General features: G+C 43.4%; 1 protein-coding gene across 1 annotated transcript in view; it reads left to right on the forward strand.

Moving 5' to 3' along the window:
* The window catches only part of PHLPP1 (PH domain and leucine rich repeat protein phosphatase 1), a 1,852,281-nt gene that overhangs the window by 158,467 nt on the left and 1,671,024 nt on the right, over positions 1 to 22,790 (forward strand). Inside the window, 1 exon segment of the mRNA XM_044065187.1 lies at positions 9,838 to 10,034. Within this exon segment, the coding sequence (XP_043921122.1) occupies positions 9,838 to 10,034 (197 nt within the window).

Raw genomic sequence — 22,790 nt, forward strand, 5'->3', positions numbered from 1 at the left:
AAAGTATAAGGCTGACGTCGGTCAAGGCGCATTTGTCTGACATCAGGACGTCAGGGTACAAATGCTCAGTCTTTTTTGCCGCATGGTCCGATGCAGAAGCAGTATTGCGAGTGCACGTTGGCGTTCTGAAATTTTCTGAAGTCGGAGTTTCAGACCGAATCAAAGTTGGCTAAGTACCCCGTTGGGGAATATTTAGGTTTTTTCTTGCCTCAGTATTTAACCGGATGTCAGAAAAAGTGAATAACTGTATTTCTTGTGGGAAACAGATACCTCATAGAGATTACCATACATTGTGTATACCTTGCTTAGGGCCTGAGCACGACGTTGTTGGCTGTCGCTCTTGTGCTAGATTTAACAAACGCACTATTAAGAGAAGATTAGATTGTGCCAGGTTAGTTTTTGGGAAGCGTTGTAATTACAACATGCCGTCGGATGCTCCACGCCTTCGCCTAAAAAGCGCAAAGACAAAGCAGCGAAGTTTAGGGTGGAAGAACCGCCTGTCCCGGACGCCGGTTCTTTAGAGGGCTCGGTGGAGCCGGTGGTTCTACCAGAAGTTCCTTTGGATTCTCAGGGAGAGACTTTACTGTTACAAGATGTGTCCTCTCAGGAGGTAGGCCAGGCTGAAGGGGCTTCTCAGGTAGCTGTTCTCCCCTCCCTTCCTAAGGTGGTTCGGCCCTCCCCTTCTGTTTCCAAGGCTCCTTCTAGAGGCAGGCCAGGGTTAACTTCAGTGGGGGTCTCCCCTAGTTCTTCAGGGTCTCTGCCTAAGAAACATATGCTTAAAATGGCAGAAGATTTGATTACTATGATTAGAGGTTCTATACCCCCCCCCTGATAAGAGACCTAGGGTGGAACCTGAGCTTGAGAGTTTTGAGCAGTGTTCGGAGGCTTCTGAGTCTTCGGCTGAAGACTTGCAGGAGTATCCTCCTTATTCTGATTCTGATGTAGATGACTCTACACCTTCGGCTTCTCCTCCTGACGATTTTTCTTTTTCAGAGACTCTTCATTCCATGAGGGAGCATTTTAAATGGGAAGGTCAAGATTTCTCTGATTCTAGGAAAAGGCTTAGGGAATTTTTGTTTCTACCCCAGCATAGGCCTTTAGCTATACCTCCTGTGCTGGATGTGGTAGAGGATGTTTTTGCAGAGGCTTCCCTGAACCCTGATTCTTTGCCTCCTGCCCCAGTTAAACCGGACAGGTATTATAGGGTGCCTGAAGCTCATAAGTATCTTTTTAAGAGTCCTAGGGCAGATCCAGAAACTGTTTCTCAGGGCCCTAAAGGTGTTAAGGCTTCTGTTGTTAAAAATCCTGTTCCTTCTGATAAAGAGGCAAGGGCTTTGGATAGATGGGGAAAAAGGTGTATACTTCTTCCACTTTAGCCATGAGGGCTTTGAATTGCCAGTTTCACATGTTGAAATACCAAAATTATCTCCTTTCACAATTGAAGTCTAAGGTAGATGCTCTGGCGGAAGGTATTGAGTGTAAAGAGTTGCAGGATTTAGTTCATGTTTCTGAGCAGGTGGGTAAGCATTCCTTGCAATGTGGTTTTGATGCTGTACAGGCCTCTTTGAGGGTGGCAGGCACGCCTGGCTCAGGGATCAGAATTTAGCTGAACATGTAAAGACAAGGATTTTAGATGCTCCTTTACAATCTGATGTGTTATTTGGTGCGCCTGTGGACGCAGTTTTGAAGAAAATGGAGGACAAGGCTAAGTCTATGCAGACTGTTAAAGATTTTTTGCAGGTTCAGCCTCCAAAGTTTAGTAGAAATTGGCCTACTAAGGGGTGGACTTATCCTTCTTATGATTCTCAGTCTAGGGGTAGATCTAGACGTGGTAGGGGCAGAGCTCAAGGTTCTTTTAGGCCTAGAACAGGCAGTTCGCCTGCCCAGTCTTCTGGTGAGGGCAGGGGTCAGTCCTTTCATAAGCAGACCCAATGACTTGCCTTTTCAGCTGCCAGAGCCTTCTCGTCTGGCAGCACCTTTGGGAGGAAGGCTGGCACTTTTCAAAGAAAATTGGAGTGTTATTACCCAAGACAGATGGGTATTGGATATCGTTCACCACGGTTACAGGTTTTATTTCCATACCTTGCCTCCTTTCAGAGGCATGCCAGACATTCCTCCTATACAAAGAAAAGAGGCTCACAAGCAAATTTCTCTGTTGCTCCAGATAGGGGCCATTCAGCCGGTTCCTGTGCCAGAAAGGGGCCTAGGATTTTATTCTCGCCTGTTCCTAGTACCAAAAAAGGGGAACACGTGGAGACCAATTTTGGATTTGTCTATCCTCAACACTTATTTGGACATTCCCAAGTTCAAAATGTTGACGTTACAACAGCTTTTACCTCTGCTGGGCAAAGATCACTGGATGGTAACTTTAGATCTCAAGGAGGCTTACCTTCATGTGCCTATCAGACTCAGTTGCAGGAAGTATCTGCGTTTCCGAGCTGGAAATTCCCATTATCAGTTCTCTGCATTGCCCTTTGGCTTATCTACTGCTCCCAGAGTATTCACAAAAGTTCTGGCTCCAGTTGTAGCTTTTTTCAGGCTAAAAGGAATACAAATCTATCCTTACTTGGACGACTGTCTGATTCTGGCTCAAGAAAAGGACGAGCTTCTTCAGCATCTGGAATATGTGATAGCAGTGCTAAGATGCCTGGGGTATTCTGTTAGCAGTGCTAAGATGCCTGGGGTATTCTGTGAACGAAATAAAGTCCAGTCTAGTACCCTCTCAAGACATGTGCTTTCTGGGTGTGAGACTGAATACAGCAGCCCAGATGGCCTTTTTAACCCCGGACAAACAAAAGAGTCTATCCCTTTACTTCCATCAACTATCTCATCAGTCCGTGCTGACTGCAAGGACAGTCCTTCAAGCATTAGGGTTCATGGCATCTTGTATTCTGGTGCTTCCCAATGCCAAACTGCATATGAGGAAGCTACAATGGTATCTCAAAAATGTATGGACACAGCACTGCCAGGATCTGGACACTGTCATTCAAATAATACCTTGCATTCAAAAGGAATTTTTGTGGTGGGCTCAGGAATGTCACCTAAACAAGGGACTCTCTGTGACCCGCCAGAGGCGAGTCAGATTCTAACGACAGATGCCTCAGACATAGCTTGGGGAGCTCATCTGAATGGAAAGTGGATACAAGACAAGTGGCCTGCCAGACTACAGCATCTACATATCAACATGAAGGAGATGTTAGCAGTCCAGTTTGCATTGATGGCTTTCAAGGAGTTACTTCTTCCAGGGCAGGTGTTGATTCTAACAGACAACACAACTGTCATGTGGTACATCAACAAGCAAGGGGGAACACATTCTTATCCTCTATGCAGGCAAGCAATGATTTTGTGGGAGACTGCGCTCAGCTTGCAGCTTACTCTTCAGGCAAGGTTTCTGCCAGGAGCACAGAACTCCTTAGCAGATGTGTTAAGCAGGCAAATCATGGATCCCCACGAGTGGAAACTGGATCTTCATGTATTTCAAAAATTGACAGTGTCATGGGGAACTCCAGACTTAGATCTGTTCGCTTCTCCACTAAACCACCAGCTGCCAAAGTTTTGCACAAAGAGGTTTCATCACACAGCTTGGAAAGTGGATGCTCTTTCGGTCAGTTGGGAAAATCTTCATGTGTATGCCTTTCCACCTCTGCCTCTCCTCCCAAAGGTACTCCTAAAGGTCAGACAAGACAAGCCAAGGATGATTTTGATAGCTCCAGATTGGCCTCGGCAACACTGGTACCCATTACTGAGCAATCTGGTAAGAAAGCCTCCATGGCCTTTACCTTTAATTCCACACCTTTTGTCTCAGAGGGACGGTCATCTACTCAATGTCAAGCTTCACTCTCTTCATCTAACAGCCTGGCATATTCTGTTTTGAACCACAGCAGGTCTCAACTTCCTCAACAAGTTTTGAATGTGATTATGGAAGCCAGAAGACCTAGTACACGTAAAGTGTATGCAGAAAAATGGAAGAGATTTTTATTTTGGAGTGCAGCAAAGGATTTGGATGTTTCTGAGCCTAATTTGAGTGTGGCTTTTCAATATCTTACTGAGCTATTGGACAAAGGTTTGTCTTTCTCTTCCATTAAGATTCATGCTGCAGCAATTTCAGCTCACTATGATTGTGACCCACCATTGTTTTCTCATCCTTTGTTCAAGCAATTTCTTAGAGGGGCAAAGAATATAAGACCCCCACGTAGAGCTCCTACTCCTGCTTGGGACCTCAATTTTGTGTTGGAGAAACTTACTCTACAACCTTTTGAGCCTGCGGCTACTGCTGACTTGAAATACTTGTCATGGAAGACTGCTTTTTGTTGGCCATTACTTCTGCAAGAAGGGTTTCTGAATTGCAGGCCCTTATGGCGGTTGAGCCTTTTTGATTTTTCATAAGGATAGGGTATCATTACGCACTAATCCTTCATTTATGCCTAAGGTGGTTTCTAGTGTGGCTTTAAACCAAACTATTCATTTGCCTACTTTTTATGCAGATCCCCAAAATAGGGGAAAAGATTTTGCACACTTTAGATGTACACAGGCAGTTGCGTTATTATTTAAGCAGGACTAGGGATTTTAGGCAGTCTCAGCAGTTGTTTGTTTCTTTTGCTTTGAGTTCTCAGGGCAAGCCTGTGTCAAAACAAACTATATCTAAGTGGATTGGGTTTTGCATTGCATTTTGTTACTCCCATCATGGCAAGGAGATTCCAGCTGGGATTAGGCCTCATTCCACTAGGGCTACTGCCACTTCAACAGCATTTCTAAGGGGAGTGGCAACTAAGGATATTTTGGAGGCAGCTACTTGGAGTTCAGTGCATACTTTCTCCAAGCATTACCACCTTCCTCTCTATTCTAAGTCCAGGGCTGGTTTTGCCACTGCTGTGTTGCAGGGCATTTTGGCAGCTCCTGTTTCATTATAGTTTAGCCATCCTCCCTTACCTCTGCTTTGGGATTCTACCCAAGTGTTAGGACTGCAGCAATGTGAGATGAAGAACATAGTACAGTTTTGTACCTACCATAAATGTAGATGTTCAAGATCCACATTGCTGCAGTCCAATTTTCCCTCCCTCTTTCCCTCTGTGTTTAGGGGTGGTTGTGTGGGTGAGGTTCTATTTTTTGTAAATTGGTATATATTGTACATATATTAGGTACAGGAGTGTTTTGGTGTTTTTTGGTTTTGGCCTTATCTTTTTAGGGTCTTCTGACATCTGGGGCAAGAAAAGACTGAGGATATGACGTCGGTCATGCGCATTTGTACCCTGACGTCCTGATGTCAGACAAATGCGCCTTGACCGACGTCAGCCTTATACTTTGGTATTCGGGCCGACTGGGACAGCGGACTACCCAAGTGTTAGGACTGCAGCAATGTGGATCTTCGAACATCTACATTTATGGTAGGTACAAAACTGTACTTTTCCTACTGATCATCCCTGATCCCCTGGGTATTATCAAAGATAGAGGAGGACAGACTAAATTTTTTTTCCAGTTTGCCCCCTTTCGGCAAAGGAAACATTGTTTTCCCTCCTCCTCAATTTAGCATGTGAGAATTGGTGCCATTACCTCAGCAAATGGACCTGTAGACACAAAATAAAGGATCATTACTACATCCTAACATCAGAAAGCTAAGGCCGATAGCATGGAAGACCATTCATTAATTCTATCCAAGCACATTTTCAGAGGAAGTGTTGCATATAACGAGGGTACTAGGAAACAAAATACAAAGAAATCATGCCTAGCAAATTGGAAGCAATATTCTGCCTCTGGTGTCATGCTGGAGACCAGCATCCTAATTCAGCTGGTGAGTCTGCCTTTCTCAACTACCTGTTAGTCCTTCACAAATTAGCACTGTTGTGCCTCTTTGAAAGTACACGTTTCAGTTATCACAATTCATCTGCATTTAGACCCTCCCCTGTACTCTATATTTCTAGACATGCAATTCACTCAAAAAGTAAATTGCTGTATCATGGGACTTTAACTTTGTATTAAAAAAACTCTCTGGTCCCCTCTGAACCTGCTGGTTCAGCTCCCCTAAAGTACTTCTGAAGGTGTTGGTGGCTGTGACATCATCTGAAAGAATTTCTGAGCTGCAGGCCAATAAAGTGTTATGTTTATCTTCCGCAAGAACAGAGTCGTTCTGCATGACAGCTCTACTTTCATGCCCAAAATGGTGACAACTTTTCTAGAATCAGCCTATTCACCTGCTTGTCCCCCCTCCCCCCCGCAAGGTAGGCAGATGTTTTCTGCCTTAAACATACATATACGGCTGAGATAGAGTTAAGGGAATCAGAAAACCAGATAAAGTATTTGTCTCCTTTGAAAAATGCAGGGAAGAGGTAAGCTGTCATTCTGCAAATGGCTTTCCCACTGTATTGGGATTTGTTACTGTTTTCATGGGAAGCTGGTGCTAGGCTATGTAAAGGAACATTCCACTAGATCATCAGTAGCCACCACAGCATTCCTGAGTTGGATTGGTACCTGGTCAGGTCTGAAAGCAGGTATCTGGTCTTCTCTTGACACATTCACTCAAATTTACAATTCAAGCTCTGCATCCGTGGCCAGGGTAGGTTTTGTCATGGCCATTTTCTAGGTTTTTCATGTTGATAAGGTCAGTCAGGGCCAGCCATTCACTGACCCATAAGCTCTGGGAGTCTTCCCAGAAATGGTGACTTCATCCGTGAATGTTATGAAGCACGTTGTACAATTATTAAAAACTTAACATAATTGTAGATGTAGATGGTTGGAGTTACAGTCCCAATTTCCTTACACTATCCCCTTTATCTTGCTTGGGCATCCTAGGCTGGGGTGGGTATCATCTTCATCTTGATTTTAAAACCACCTCTTATTTCTTCACCAGGCTGCTTCCTTCCTTTGACTTTGACTAGGACACCAGGCTGTTTCCTTCCTTTGACTCTGTGTAGGACTTGTAGAGGCAGACTGGGATCTTGTAGGTGAATACTTGTCCATTTGAATAAGATTCATAGGTCCACTTGTATACTGGGAATTAAAATAAGTTCCTTGTTGAACCATTGCAAGAAAGATCAGAAAATGGCATTTTCCTAACATTCCTCTTTTACCACTAATATCCATGTTTGAGTGGGAGGAAGTCGGACAAAGATTTGGTGGAGGAGGGTTAAAACACCAGAAGTCAGGCCAGCCATCTAGGTCCAACAGTGAATATTTATTTTATTTTTATTTTATTTTACATTTGTTGACCGGGATAGTCCGACTGGATACATGTCCATTTTCAGCGGAGGCCCGGGGAGAAAAGCTCCACAGAGAAAAACAGAATACACGTAAGTTTACAAGTACATTAATGAAAGGCAAAACAAATTAACATTTTTTATGCTTTCCTTGGCTTGACTATTGTATCAACAGCACAGCAAAAATCCAACTCAAAAATACAAATACAACTCAAGAGACAATAATGTTACTATGTTCAGATACAAGTTCTACACCATTGCAGGGTTCCAAGAGATCATGGAGAAACTGATTACAGTAGAACGAACTAAATAGGATTAGTAGTCAGTTTATTTACGAATTATTTGAGGCCAAAAAAAGAGGTATACCCAAGTTTGTTCAAGTAGGGTAGGATATGCTGTAGATCAGTGGGAAACTAGTCTGGATTTGCACATGAGCATAGCCAATGTGCCTTAAAGAATTGTATAAGATGTTTTTTAAATTGAGAGAGGGAGTTAGTAAGTCTTAAGTTATTAGGGAGGGAGTTCCAAACCTTTCCTATAGAATTGGCAAAGAGAGCATCGCCGCCCATATTATTGGATTTGATGGTTTGGACCAGTGATCTGTTAGAGGAGTGAAGACTGCTTAGGTTGGAGTAGGGGGTCAGTAGATTATTCAGTGAAGGGGTTTTGTCAGGTTCCTTAATGATTTTAAATGCTTCAGAGAGTTGGTTCAGTTTGAGAAGATTGGGTAGTTCTAACCAGTCAAGTTTCTTTAGATAAAAGCAGTGGTGAGTTCTATAAGAAGCCCCTGTTATAAATCTGGCAATGTGATTATAAGTCACGGAGAGTTTATTAATATCACATATGTTGAGGAAAGAGAATACAGGTGAGGAATAGAGAAGTGTGGAGAGGAGATGGGTACGGGCGATAGTTAGTTTGGCATTAGGAGTTAGGAAGTTCTTAATTCTATACAAGGATCCGAGTTTCTTATTTACAGCTTTTATGGTCTGACTGATATGCAAGTCAAATTTAATTTTATTGTCAATAGTAACCTCTAGTAGTTTAGTGTTGGTATCGGGTTCAATTATGGTGCCATTATTAGATTGAACGAAGAAGGTAGTATTGTTAGCTTGTGGAGAGTGTTGCACTAGAGGACGAGCTGAGGTGGGAAAGAATAGTAGTAACTTAGTTTTTTTGGGTTTAGGATGAGATTCCTCTGAGAGAGACATTTTTCTACTGTAGCAAAGCAGTGTTGGGTTATTACTTGTAAATCAGGGAGAGCGACATCTGAACAGATAAGGGTGGAGTCGTCTGCGTATTGGATGCATGTGGCTTTAGGGATGACTGAGTGAAGTTCGTTTCGTTTATAAAGACGGAAAAGAGAAGGGGACCTAGTATGGAGCCTTGGGGAACTCCTATGGTATTAGGTAATAGGTGAGAGAGCTTATTTTGCCTTTGGACTGCCTGTTGCCTTCCAGAGAGATAAGCAAGGAACCAGTTGAGAGCTGAAGTATCAAAGTGGAAGGTTTCAAGCGTGTGGAGAAGTAGTTGGTGATTGACCATATCAAAGGCTTTTGACAAGTCAAGAAAGAGAGCGGAAGATATTTTTCTGTTATTACGATTTTTATTAATTGAGTCAGTAAAAGAAAGGAGGGCGGTGGTCGTACTATGATGTGGTCTGAAACCATGTTGAAATTTGGTCAATAGGTTGTTTAGGGTGAGGTAATGGAGAAATTGTTTATGAACACATCTTTCCATGATTTTGGCTATTGGAGACAATATTGCTATAGGTCTGTAATTAGATGGTTCAGTAGAAGAGCCACCCTTATGGAGTGGTATGACGTAGGATATTTTCCAGATGGAGGGGATGGTGGCCTCGGTAATAGTTCTATTAATCAGGATAGAGATAGGGTAGGCTATAGCGTCTGCTGCTAATTGTAGGTATTCCGCTGGGAGTCGGTCTGCCGAGAGGGTGGTTGGTTTAAGTTTCTTCAATAAGATTCTAATGTAGGAGGTGGGTATAAGCTGTAATTTAAAGGGGGGGAATGTATCCTCAGAAATGTTAGTTAGGGGAGAGGAAGGAGGAGGTAGTTGATTGGCTAGTGACTGAATAGTTTCAGTAAAGGAGTTAAGTATTAGCTACGTCTTCTGGGTTTTTGCCAATAAGTGTCTCAGGGGTAGGGGTACCTGATTTCCCAGGATGGAGGAGATTATTTAAGGCAGCCCAAAACTTCTTTGGGTTGTTCTGGTGTTTCTCTTGGAGGTGACAGAAATAGTTCTTTTTGTCCAGTTTGCTGGCTTTTTTCATTTCATTTCTAAGCTGCTGGAATTTAATACGATCTAGGGGTGCCTTAGTGGCTCGCCATTTGTCCCAGGCTTTATCTCTAAGTTTAAATTTGGATTTAGTTTGGAATATACTAGAACATCTGCAGTTAAGGTAAGTTCTGAATACAACTGCACTTTATTTGCTTTTCTAACTTGAATAAATTATAACGTATATGTTGTCTTTGTACTGTTTGTAGTCCTATCATTTCATGTGTTTGTGAGTATGGAGCCTATGAAGAAAGGATTATTTCAGATTCTTAAACAGTTGAAGAGCATTTGACTTCTGCAGAGGCAGGTTGTTTTGCCCCATGTTCCTCAAATGTGTTTTCTTTTGCTTTTTCAGGGAAACCTCACAGTATTGACAGTTCTGAACGGATCCAGCTTACTGGAATATTTAATGTTCGGAAAGGAAAAATGCAACTTCCTGTGAACAGATGGACTAGACGCCAAGTTATCTTATGTGGGACCTGTCTTATTGTGTCATCGGTGAAAGACAACCATTCAGGGAAGATGCATGTACTCCCTCTAATTGGTGGAAAGGTATAATATTAACTGCATTATTTTGTAACCTTGCATTAACCTGTTTTTACAAATGCAGAGCATAATGCTTTACATGTAAGTAATGTAGTTTTACAAGTTGTGTTCTAGTATCATGCAAGTTGGTTACTGTGGTTAGTTTTACTCTTTTACAAACCACATTGAAAAAGTTTCAGATCCAGGTATTATGTAAACATACATGAATGAATATGGTGGGATCAAATAATCAGATTTGGAAATGTGAAACAGTAGATCTGATTTCAGGGTAGTACATGTGTAACAATAGGACTTTCTCAGTTTGTGACACATTTAGTCTCCTGAAGATTTTGCCCAGCATTTCTTTTTCGCTTGTGCAGGCTCACAGAGGTCCTGTGCTACAGAATTACAGAATTTGCTGCTGATGTGTTGTGCAATTGCCCCATAAATGCAATGCTGCGTGGCGCTGTCTATAGTCTTGTTAGTCAGAACAATTGATTGATTGATGCATCACCATTACTGACATTTTAGTCAGCCTGTCAGCAGTGAATGAAGGGACCTAGATTGTATTGCACATTACTCAGAATCAGTTAACTCTTTGAAACGCCTCTTTTTGGCCCTGCAGACTACACAGTTTTAGAAAGACTGGAATTCTGTTGAACTGCTTGATGCGCATACACATCGCTTTTATCTCTGGTTCTTGGTGTGAAAGAGCTGTTGATATTGCATGTGTTAGTTTGAGCCGGGGTGCTTTACCTACTTGATTGTATGCTACAAAATGTTGTCCACTAAGAATGTATGCACAAATTCAATAAAGGGATCTGAAACTGTGATAATGGTTCAGTACTCAGCATTATTCCATCACGTTGTCTTGAAAAAAGTGGTTCTTTAAGGATCAACATGGTCCATATGTGTAACCTCAACATTTGTCCTTTGATGGTCCCTGTGGTGGCCAGCAAGCATTACCCTTGTGACTGCAAGGCAGGATAAAAGAAAAAAATAATCCATAGGTATTCCATGTATGAAATTTCCTCTCTGACTCTGTAAATTTAAGTACTTAATCCTGACAATGATATGATGAGTTGGACTCTTCAAGAATATTTTCCATCTGATGTTTCTTAAAAACTGTCCATTGAACAGCTAATTTCTGCAATTGAGAAGTTAAGAAGACTTCATCATTGAACATAGAAATATTAAGGGTGGTGTTAAAAATGGATTTTGCCTACATTTTTTTCTTTTAATCTCACTAATCCTTATTTTTTAATCTAACAGGCTGTGCCTCAATACCCTGATGTACATTGGCCAGCACTAAAAATGTTGCTAAGTCGTACAAAACCTTCAGATCAGTCCTTTAATTGTTTGCTGGTACCATTTCCTCAGAATCTACACAGCACTCTGCTACTACTCCCCCCTCCCAACACTGTTCATAATTATTTTTTTTGGTTCAGTTGCAGCAGTTTGTTTTACATCTGGTTTATTACTTGCTTTGGAATCTGAAAATGTTCCGGGGGGTCGGGGGGTCTGGTCGGGCTGGATACCATTGTGTTGAATCTGTGCAATTTTGCACACTTCAGTCTCTCTCTCTCTAAAGCTTATATAATTTTCTATTTCCTGTGGAAGTCACTGTTTGTTTTGTTGACATCAGTCTCAAGTCATGAAGTCTTGTCAGAAATTGTGCCGGTCTAATACTGCTAGCACCCTGGTGACCTGGCTGACCTCTGTTAACCTTATGATTACAGTTGATCACCAACTGTTAAGTTATTTTTAAAGAAGTGCTTACATCCTTGAGCAACAACCAGTGAGTCATACCCCAGTCTTGGGCTCTTTAGGTTTGAAGGATTTGCTTTTAATGCCAGTCATTGACTTTATCCTCAGACGTCCTTTGCATGTTAAAAGGAGACAGAATTATTTCTGCAAGAAGAGTCTTAGTTACAGAAGTGACAAATATTTACCCTACCCTATAAAGCTGTCCTGTCTAGTTCCTTATTCCTTAATCCCCTGTTTAAATCAAAACTTACTGTTAAGTCATTGTATTGTATACCTGGGCAGTGTCCTCTTGCTGTTTGTTTCCAAGTTTATCCTCAAATCTAATATCTCTTTGCTAGGAATTTTTTCAAATGGTATTTTATCTTAGGTCACTAAAACGATTATCACCTGCTTTTGCAATTTTAAGCATTTGCTAAAGAAACTGACATTAGACCCATGTGAACTTGATTCAGTTAGTTTTTAAGCAAAAAATATTTCTGAATTTTAAGGCTTATAGAAAGGGAACCAGCTGTTTTCCACAGTAAGAGTGTCATTAAAACAGATTTATGCCTCAAGTGATTTTTGTTCCTTGAATTAGTACAGCATCTAGTTTGTCTCAAAATGAAAAAAATAAATAGAAGAGGGCATCTTATGTCATCAGAACCCCATTTTTCCCAGTTTTACGTTGAGTTGGGGTGTCAAATCAACATTAGTCAATGTGACCAAATCACCTAGAGCCTGTAATAATCACCTTAGAAATTTCCCGGCCAACTAAACGGTCCAGTAAGTGGCAAAACTAGGCTCATTGATCCTTTCAGTATTGCTAGACCATCTTGTTGGATTTTGCTGCATTAAGTAGAACAGAACACTTAATGGCCCTGTGAAGGCACATTTCAGTAGAGGTGCTGCTACGTTTGCTGCCGGTTTCAGAAAGGTGTTGGCTCAGTATATTTGTGCCTTGCATTACTAAAGTATTAAATACTCAGTACGTACTGTCTAGAGGTTGAGCAACGGTTTGGTATTTTAATGTTCATGGGATTTATAACTTTTCACCTTAACAGATTAAGTGCTTTGGATTTTCCAGTATGCTAAAGATTGCTGCTACAGTGCCTTCTTTCAGGGAAAAACAAGTAGTACATTTATGTTTGTTTTCCATAATGGTAGTTTTATGAGAAAGATAGGCTTTTGTAGCTTTAAAGGCACCAGTCCAACCCCCCCCCTGCACCCCCACTCCACCTCTCTGATTTGGAAAAATGAAGTGAGTACTTGTATCATTCCAACATTTCATAGTTTTACTTGATAAGTGAACTGGTCTCCAAGATGCTTTTCAGTCTTAACTCCAGGCCACAAGGGCAATGTGCAGATGTTCATCATGTTGATCACTGCTGCAGCAGCTTTAGCTACATGGCTTATATCCTGCCAATGATGTAATAGCCGTCCAACTTCCACAGCTGCAGGGCATCCTCCACCCACCCAGTCAGCACAGCTGACTAATAAAACAGGTTTGGGTGCCAAACTTTTCAGAGCTTTCCTGATGTTGGAGAGCGCTCCTCTACTGGCTTTCAAGGACCAATGGTCAGCTTGTGCTGTTCCTTTGCTGGGCAGATAAGTTCCCTTTTATTCTACTTTTCTATTTAAAAAGTTATTTTTAAGCCATTTAGTAATTTTTTTTATTATTATTTATTTTTTTTTTTTTTACGTTATTCAATGTTTTACTTAATCGATCAATAAAGTTTGACCTTTATTGATTTGATTAAGTAAACTTTCAATAATGTGATATAGATGCCGGTTAACGCACTATTTTACATTGACATTGTGGAGTAGCAAATCATTTTGACATTCTTTTTGGGAAGTAGGAGGAGACCTGAGTGCCCGGAGAAACTTGCACAGAAATTTGGAGGCAGCAGGAAGATTTAACTCCTCTCAGACATTGGCATTGTGAGACAAACATTTTAACCATTGACTGCAAACCTGATTGTAAATGGTTTAGCAAATTTATATTACCATCTGTTTTATCCTTTTGTGTGAATTGGGGTTTATTTTTCTAGCTTTAAGTTCTGAGAGGAGTTGCACTTCTTTCACTTCATTTATGCCATGTGCCATCTATTCCAGCAGCTTTTTTCGTAGAGTAGCAGTAGTATTAATTGTCACTAACATTAATGTTCCTGTTTTTGTGTGAAATGTCCAACAGGAAGGATTTACTTAAATTTTCAAAAACAATGTATGTTTTTGAAGAATTTCTTCAGCAGGAATTCTGCAAGGGATTGACTTCGTGAACCTGTTGCGGTCCATATCCTCAATACACTTCTGCTGTTCTTAGTAAGGCAGCATGCAAGAACAATCCACTACGTCCTAAAGGCTTCCTGAATTCAACACATACATCTCCTAGACGAGGTTCAACAGGTGCTGTGATGCATCCAGAAGCAGTTCACATGTTGGCCAGAGCAGGTATGAGGAACAAGTAGTGATCTAACTTTTTACATCCTCATCTGACACTGATGCCCAATGACTTGAACTTTGTTTGGGGCTTATACAGGTACATTCAGGGTCTGAGTTAAGTTAAGGTGCCATACGACATCAACCTGATGAAAATGCTGGCAGTTTAGCTGTCTAGATTTTCAGTAAGCTGGGGAAGCCTGGGGTGCTCTTACTTACCACGTAGAATACCACAGTGATGTTCATAAACAACAGTACCCCACATCCCCCACAGTGTAAACTAGTGATGTAAAGCTCAAGACCTAGCTACCCAAGTAAGCATGAAACTTGTATTTTATCTACTTTTGTTGACCAGGAGGGTGGCTGCTTATCAACAAACACATGCTTTACTGGCATATTGGTAGTGGTGCCCTGCAACCCTCCATCTGAAAGTCTGTCAAAGCTCAGAACTCCTCCCACTGCTTGTTAGTGGGTAGGAAGGACCAGTCTGCTGCCAGAAGCAGGGTAGTCCTTCACTGCCACAAACAGAAGTCAGTTTTTTCTAGTGTCATTGGAAGATAAGGATCTCTTGAAAAATACATACCTTCCTGGCTTACTTCATCTTCACGGCTTAGGTTAGAAACCCTTCATCTGATTGTCAGTTTTCATTCTGTCCTCAACTTCTGGGTTCAGATCCGATCCTCGAATCCAACTCAGCTGTTACTTTAGCTCATGGCCACCAAAAAGTGCTTAAACTCCTCCCTTACCCATAATGCACCAACCTCTAAGATATCTCAGATATTGTTTGCCGCTTTTCACGAAAAGGCATTATTTTATTTATTTATTTAACATTTGTTAACTGGGAAAGTCAGACTTGGAACTAAGCCAGTTTTCAGCAGAGGCCTGGGGAGAAATGCTCCAGATGCATGTCTTTGTAATGTGGGAGGAAGCCGGAGCATCTGGAAACCCACATGAATGCAGGGAGGACATGCAGACTCCACACAGAAGGCACCCCAGCCGAGAATCAAACTGGAGAACCTCTTGTGAGGCAACAACACTACCGCTACACCACTGCTCCACCTGAGCTCTCGAGTCTTCTAATGTGTGTTCTTAGTTTTTCTCTCTTAAATTCTCCTGTGTAATGCCCTTACCTTTCTCACTTACTGTAATACTTTACTATCATTAACTATTTTATCCCTCATATTGGTTACCCATTAGTGTAGTCTTCGATACCATTGTTGGCATCCTTTTCCTTTATTCTCTAGTCAAAAAAAAAATTCCTTTCTCTTTGCTGCCAGTTTATCTAATAGAGGGCCTCCTGGTTTTAAAAATAAAAGTGTCTGCACAAATTGCCCCTTTCCAATGCCCATGCTTTGTATTTACTTTTTGGGGCCGGACCCATTCCAAGATGATGTTTCAGTATGCAAAAACTTCAACCCTAGAGCCATAGTGGACAGAAAGAATAAACTGATATTAAAAGGGTCATTTCCTTTATCCTTTGGTGAAGCCATTTTGGGGGGCTCAATCTCCCAAGACTAAATCTAAGGAGTCTTTGACCAAGTCTCAAGGACCTTCTGGTTCATTGACTCCATCTTTGTTGCTGCTTAGAAAAGAGCCAAAGCTGGATCGAAGACCGTTCTGATCCACTGTCCTTCAGATCCAATCAAAAAATGTATGGATCCAAAGCTTCTACCTAGGACAAAGGTACTCACTGTCATTGGACCGGGTACATTCCCGGGTTCCCGTTCCTTTATTTGGAGAGACCCCATTCCAGGTCACCATCCCTGGCCTCATCTTGTTCTTCCAGGAGTTTGACTGAAGAAGACTTGGAGAGAATGATGAGGAGATTCCTGTCTGCGCAGATACAGATGGGTGGTGATGTCCTTCAAGAATGCAACTGCAGTCCTGACATGGGTTGTCCTGCCTCAGGCAGCCCTTCGGTCGGCCGGATTCCAAAGTCTGGTCCGGCATCGGCTGATGTAGCCTCCTCCCCGACGTCAGAGCGGCTGAGGTATAAAGGCATCCGCCGACGCCATCTTCAGTCTTTCTTGCCACGCGGTGCCCGAAGCAGAAGCAATTCGCAAGTGCTGGTCGGTCAGCTCCTGTGTTTTCAGTTACCAAAGTCATCTAAAAGCTAAGTACCCCGTTGGGGAACATTTTTTCTTGCCTCAGCCGATGTCAGAAAAAATTGAAAAAGTTAATTGTTTGTCTTGTGGTAAACAAATACCTCATAAGGACTTCCATTCTTACTGCCTCCCTTGCCTGGGCCCAGACCACGACGTCTCGGCCTGTGCTGCCTGTGCTTGCTTTAATAAGCGCACACTCAGGCGCCGGGCAGAATTTGCCGAAGACTTTTTTTGGCGAATCTTACGCTTATATCATGCCGTCGGAACAACCGACAGCACAATCTACCAAAAAACGCAAGGACCGGGACCGACATCCTCGGCCCGCGTCGTCCACCGCTACCACGCCTAAGCCCTCCGCGAGTGCATCGGTCCCTTCAGAAGCGGTAATTCAACCGCTCCAGGCTGACGACACCGCTTTAACGCGTTCTTCGGTCCCGGAGATTTCACCGGTGCCGGTTGTTGATTTTCCTCCAGAAACCGAAGCTCTAGATTTACCCGACACCATTCCTGTGGACAAAGTTACACCTGCACGTGGGGCAGCTAGGCCTCCGGTATCCATGTCCATCAAGGCCTTTGCACGTGCTAAGGCTGCCAGCCAGGCCAAGGCCCATCCTAAACCTACTTCTCAGGGCCCCTCTTCTGATAGACAGATCATGACTCTAGCTGCAGATCTGATCTCTCTTATCAGGGGTTCTCAGCCGCACCCAGACAGAGGTTCTCAGCCGCCTGCAGATAAAAGGCCTAGAACTGAGCAGACACCCTCTCTTCAGATGAAGCCTCTGGGGATTCAGAGCACTCAGATACCCCGGAAGAATCCTTCCAGGCCTATGAGGACTCTGATGCTGAGGAATCAGTTCCCTCTGCCTCCCCTCCAGAGGATATTTCTTTCATTGAAGTTCTCCACTCCATGAGAGAACATTTTCAGTGGCAGGGTCAGGAATTTTCTGACTCCAGGAAAAGGCTACGTACCTTCCTTAAGTTACCCCAACACAGGCCTTTAGCTATCCCTCCAGTGTTGGATGTCCTGGATGATGTATACTCAGACTCCAGTGCTTCTCCTGATTCTCTCCCTCCTGCCCCTGTCAAGCCAGACAGATATTACAGGGTCCCGGAAACCCATAAGCATCTATTTAAGGCCCACTCTGTGGACCTAGAAACTTTCACAGGGCCCCAAAGGAGTGGCTACTTCCTCGGCCAAAAACCCTCTGCCCGCTGACAGGGAAGCTAGGTCCCTGGAGAGATGGGGCAAAAAAGTTTATACCTCTTCCACCCTTGCCATGAGGTCTCTCAACTGCCTTTTTCATATGTTTCAATACCAGGATTACTTAATGGATGATTTGCAGAAGAAGTTAGCCTCTCCTGAGCCTATAGATAGAAAGGCATTGCAGAATTTGGTTCATAATACTCAGCAGGTTAGCAATCATTTTCTTCACTGTGGTTATGATGCATTGGAAGCTTCATGTAGGGCAGCTATGACAGGGGCCGTTATAGGTAGACATGCTTGGTTGAAAGAACAGCCACTGCCAGACCATGTTAAATAAAGCTCCTGGATGCACCTCTGGAAAAAACAGAAGCTTTTTGGTGCTAATGCACAAGATGTGTTGAAGTCTATTGAGGAAAAGGCAAAATCAGTACAGACAGTCAAGGATTTCCTCCAGGTTCAGCGTCCCAGATTCAGCAGGAATTGGCCTTCAAAGAATTGGTCCTTTCCCGACTCTTGACAAGTTTCAAAGGGGAAAAACAGGCGTGCTCGAGGTAGAGGGCAATACCGAGGCTCCTACAGGGGCCGCCAATGGCAACCACCAAATCAGAGAAGTGGAGCAGGGTGTTCACCTGCACCACAGGGACAATCACAATGACTTGACTTTCACTCCGCCTACCAAGGCTCAAAGAGAAGCACCTCTAGGCGGAAAATTATCCTTATTCTCAAAGAACTGGCACATTTTAACCAAGGACAAATGGATTCTGGACATAATAGACAAAGGTTACAGGTTCCACTTCCATACCTTACCAACGAGACAAGGCATGCCAAACCTGCCACAAAATCAAAGGGCAGAGGCACTCCTACAAGTTTCAAAGCTGTTACAAATAAAAGCTATAGAAAAGGTTCCTCCTCAGGAACAAGGCCAGGGATTCTATTCAAGACTGTTCATTGTTCCAAGAAAAGAAAAGCAATGGAGACCTATACTGGACTTGTCCGTTCTAAACACTTTTCTCTTTGTGCCAAAATTCAAAATGCTGACGTTACAGCAACTCCTTCCCATGCTGGGCAAGGGGTCTTGGCTGGTTACTCTGGACCTCAAGGAGGCATACCTGCATGTCCCAATCAGACAGAGCTGCAGAACATACCTCAGATTTCTTGCAGGAACAGAGCATTATCAATTCTCAGCATTGCCGTTTGGCTTATCTACTGTGCCCAGAGTATTCACGAAATGCCTGGCATCAGTAGTGGCACATTGCAGACTCCAGGGGATTCAAATATACCCTTACCTGGATGACTGCCTCATACAAGCAGACAGCAAACAGACCTTGATAAAAAACTTGGACTATGTCATTCAGTTGCTACAAGCTTTGGGATACACAGTCAACATTCAAAAATCAAGACTATTGCCATCCCAAAAGATTATTTTTCTAGGAGCAAAACTGGACACACAATCAGAAATGGCTTTCCTCACAGAGGAGAAACAACAGCATTTACCAGATTACTTCAAAAGCCTAGCAAAACTTACCCAGCTGACCGCAAGGAAGACCCTGCAGGCCCTGGGGTTCATGGCATCTTGCATTCTTCTGATCCCTCTGGCAAGACTACACATGAGAAAGCTACAATGGTACCTAAAAAGCTTATGGTCTCAACACAGCCACAACCTAGAAGACGTAATACCACTCATTCCATGCCTGCAAAGGGAATTTTTGTGGTGGGCTCAAGCAAGCCATTTAAACGAAGGCATGCCTTTCAACAAAGCTCAAGCAAGTCAAACCATTACAACAGACGCCGCAGATCATGGATGGGGGGCACACATGGAGGGCAGATGCATTCAAGGTCAATGGACTCCCATGGAAATGCCTCTGCACATAAATCAAAAAGAGATGTTGGCAGTGATACATGCAGTAGAAGCCTTCGGAAAACTTCTTCAACAAGGTCATCTGCTAATAAGGACAGACAACACCACTGTCATGTGGTATATAAACAAACAAGGAGGCACTCACTCGTATCCCCTCTGCAGACTAACAATGACTCTTTGGGAAAAGTCCCTGAAACTGAACATCCATTTGCAATCCCAGTTTGTTCCGGGCAAGGACAATGTTCTGGCGGACAGGTTGAGCAGAAATTTCTTGGATCCACACGAATGGATGCTGCATCCACACATTTTCTCACAAATAACTGCATGGGGAAGACCGGACATAGATCTCTTTGCTTCTCATCTCAATCATCACCTGGACAGGTTCTGCTCAAGGACACACCATCCTCTAGCCTGGAGAATGGATGCTCTCTCCTTCAGCTGGAATACCCTAACAATTTGTGCATTCCCTCCTCTACCATTACTGACCAAGGTGTTACTGAAGATCAAAGCAGAACAACCAAAAGGAATCTTGATAGTTCCAGACTGGCCAAGGCAGCACTGGTATCCTTTGCTACTGAGCATAATTCGCACCAAACCGTGGCCCTTTCCTCAATGGCCTCTGCTCCTAACTCAGCACAATTACAGGACTGTTCATCAAAACCTGCAAACATTGCAGCTGACAGCTTGGAGGGTTCCATGACTATGACCCATGTCTCCCTCTCCGAAAAAGTTCAGGAAATCTTGCTGGAAGCACGCAGACCTTCCACCAGAAAAACCTATTCGGCCAAGTGGAAGAGATTCATCATCTGGAATGCCAAGAAGGGCCAGGATGCATCAGTGATGAGCATACCTCAGATATTAGAATACTTGACAGAAATGTTTCATAGTGGCCTCTCATATTCTTCCATTAAAATTCATGCTTCAGCAATCTCAGCAAATTACAACTGTGACCTACCTGTGTTTTCGCATCCCTTGCTAAGACAGTTTCTAAGAGGGATAAAGAATATCAAACCTCCCAGAAAACCACCAGTTCCTACATGGGACCTCAATTACGTCTTGGAAAAATTAACTCTTCCTCCTTTTGAACCAGCAGCATCTTCAGAAATGCAATTTCTCTCCTGGAAAACTGTCTTCCTGTTGGCAGTTACCTCAGCAAGAAGAGTCTCGGAGATACAGGCCCTCATGGCAGTACCTCCCTTTCTCATTTTTCATCAGGGCAGAGTTTCTCTAAGGACCAATCCTTCATTCATGCCAAAAGTGATATCCAGGGTGTCTCTAAATCAAGCAATCCACCTGCCTACTTTCTTTCCCAATCCTCAAAATAAAGGGGAAAAGCTGCTGCATACTTTGGACATACACAGACAATTACGCTACTACTTGGACAGAACAAAAGACCACCAGGAAGTCTGACCAACTATTTGTAGCCTATGCTGCTGGAGTGCAAGGAAAGGCAGTCTCCAAACAAACAATTTCAAAATAGATTGGACACTGCATCAGATTCTGTTACTCTTTCCATGGAAAAGGTGTGCCAGCCAATATTAGGCCACACTCAACCAGAGCTATAGCCACATCCACAGCCTTTCTAAGAGGAGTGGCTACAAAGGACATTCTAGAGGCTGCTACACGGAACTCTGTGCATACATTTACCAAACACAACAACCTGCCTTTATACTCCAGATCCCGAGCAGGCTTTGCTTCGGCAGTCCTGCAGGGCCTTTTAGCTACACCATCCCTTACTTAGATCCTACCACCCCCAGCTTGGCTATGGTATTCAACCCATATGTCAGGACTGCAGTTGCATTCTTGAAGGACATAGTACAGTTTTGTACCTACCATAAATGTAGATGTCCGATAGATATGCAACTGCAGTCAGGTTTTCCCTCCCTCCTACCCCTCTGCTTTTTTCCTTGGGTCCATTCCCCCTTTCCTATATTAGCTGGGGATATCTGTTATGGTGTATCTGTTTATTACTGTTGTGCATGTCTGGAATTTTTACTTATCCATTCACAAAATTTAGTCTTCCTTGGAGGGCACCTGGCATCTGGGGCAAGAAACACTGAAGAAGATGGCGTCGGCGGATGCCTTTATACCCCAGCCGCTCTGACGTCGGGGAGGAGGTGACATCAGCCGACGCCGGACCCAGACTTTGGAATCCGGCCGACCAAAGGGCTGCCTGAGGCAGGACAACCCATATGTCAGGACTGCAGTTGCATATCTATCGGACATCTACATTTATGGTAGGTACAAAACTGTACTTTCTGGCTCCTACCCAGTCATGTTAGGAAGCCCATCCATCTACTGCACCACCTTTAGCTGCACCTTCTCTGATCTGACCAGCTGTTTTAGAGTCCTTGAATCAGAACCTTACAGTCTGTCTGGCTGTGATCTGAAGATGCTTTTATCTTCATAGCTGAAGCTTTCTCTGAGTATACCAGCTCTGACTACTTTGGATCTGAATGATTCTCTGAGCTGAAGTGGACTTGTTGGATCTGAAGCATTGGAATTGACTCTGAAGTTTTTGGAGACACCTCTGCCTGTCAGAACCTCTGCATTGCACAGCTCAGCTCTGACTTCTGCCTCAGGGAGATTGCTCTTGGGGCAGAGTGAAGCAATGGTCCAGAAGCCTTCCTTCTCTGATCCGTTATCTTTCTCCCTGGAACAATCTGCCTTTGAGGTAGTGAAGAAAGTGTTTTCTGCTCCAGCAGGAATGATGGATCCAACCCCCTCTGATCTCCCACCTGGTTCCCAGATGTGTCTGCTCGTAGTGCCACATTATTCTATGCCAGAGGCAACCAGCTCAAGGCCCCCAGACCATCCAACAGGGTTTTACAATCTCTTCCGATACTTCACTGGAACATCCCATTGAGGAACTCCCTAGGAAGAGGAAGTGCAAGAGGAGGCACTTGCTCACAAGAGTCAATCACTGAGGATACTGATTTTGATGAAGGGAGAAGGGTCCACACAATCCCCTCCAGAAGCTGTCTCATTTGGAGACATTCTTGAGATCCTTAAGCAGAGAGGTGGCTGATCCTCCAGCAACCCTTCTTGAGAGGAGTCGGTATTTCTCGAACCCTTTGGAACTGGCCTGTCTACCTCCTGGGTTACTCTGCCCGCCAAGGAGCTCATTAATTTGGTCTAGAGACGGGCATGATGGAAGTAACCTAATTCAGTTGAGCCAATTCAGATCAGATTCGGTCTCCACCTATTGGGAAGGAATTCTGGAGTAAGGAGGTTTCTGTGGATGCTGTGGTTGTGGTGGCGGCGGCCACCAAGAAGGAACTTGCTAAACAAAGTTCCTCTGTCCATACCCCTAACAGGGAGTCTAGGGAGATGGATAAATTTGGGAAACGTGCGTATGCTTCAGCAACCTTTGCCTTTAGGTTGCTGAACTATTTGACACACTACCAGACTACAAGGGGACTTGACTAAGGAAC

Source organism: Protopterus annectens, chromosome 3.part0 (assembly GCF_019279795.1).
Source record: "Protopterus annectens isolate FY-2018-M chromosome 3.part0, PAN1.0, whole genome shotgun sequence".
In the NCBI taxonomy this organism is placed as follows: Eukaryota; Metazoa; Chordata; order Ceratodontiformes; family Protopteridae; genus Protopterus; species Protopterus annectens.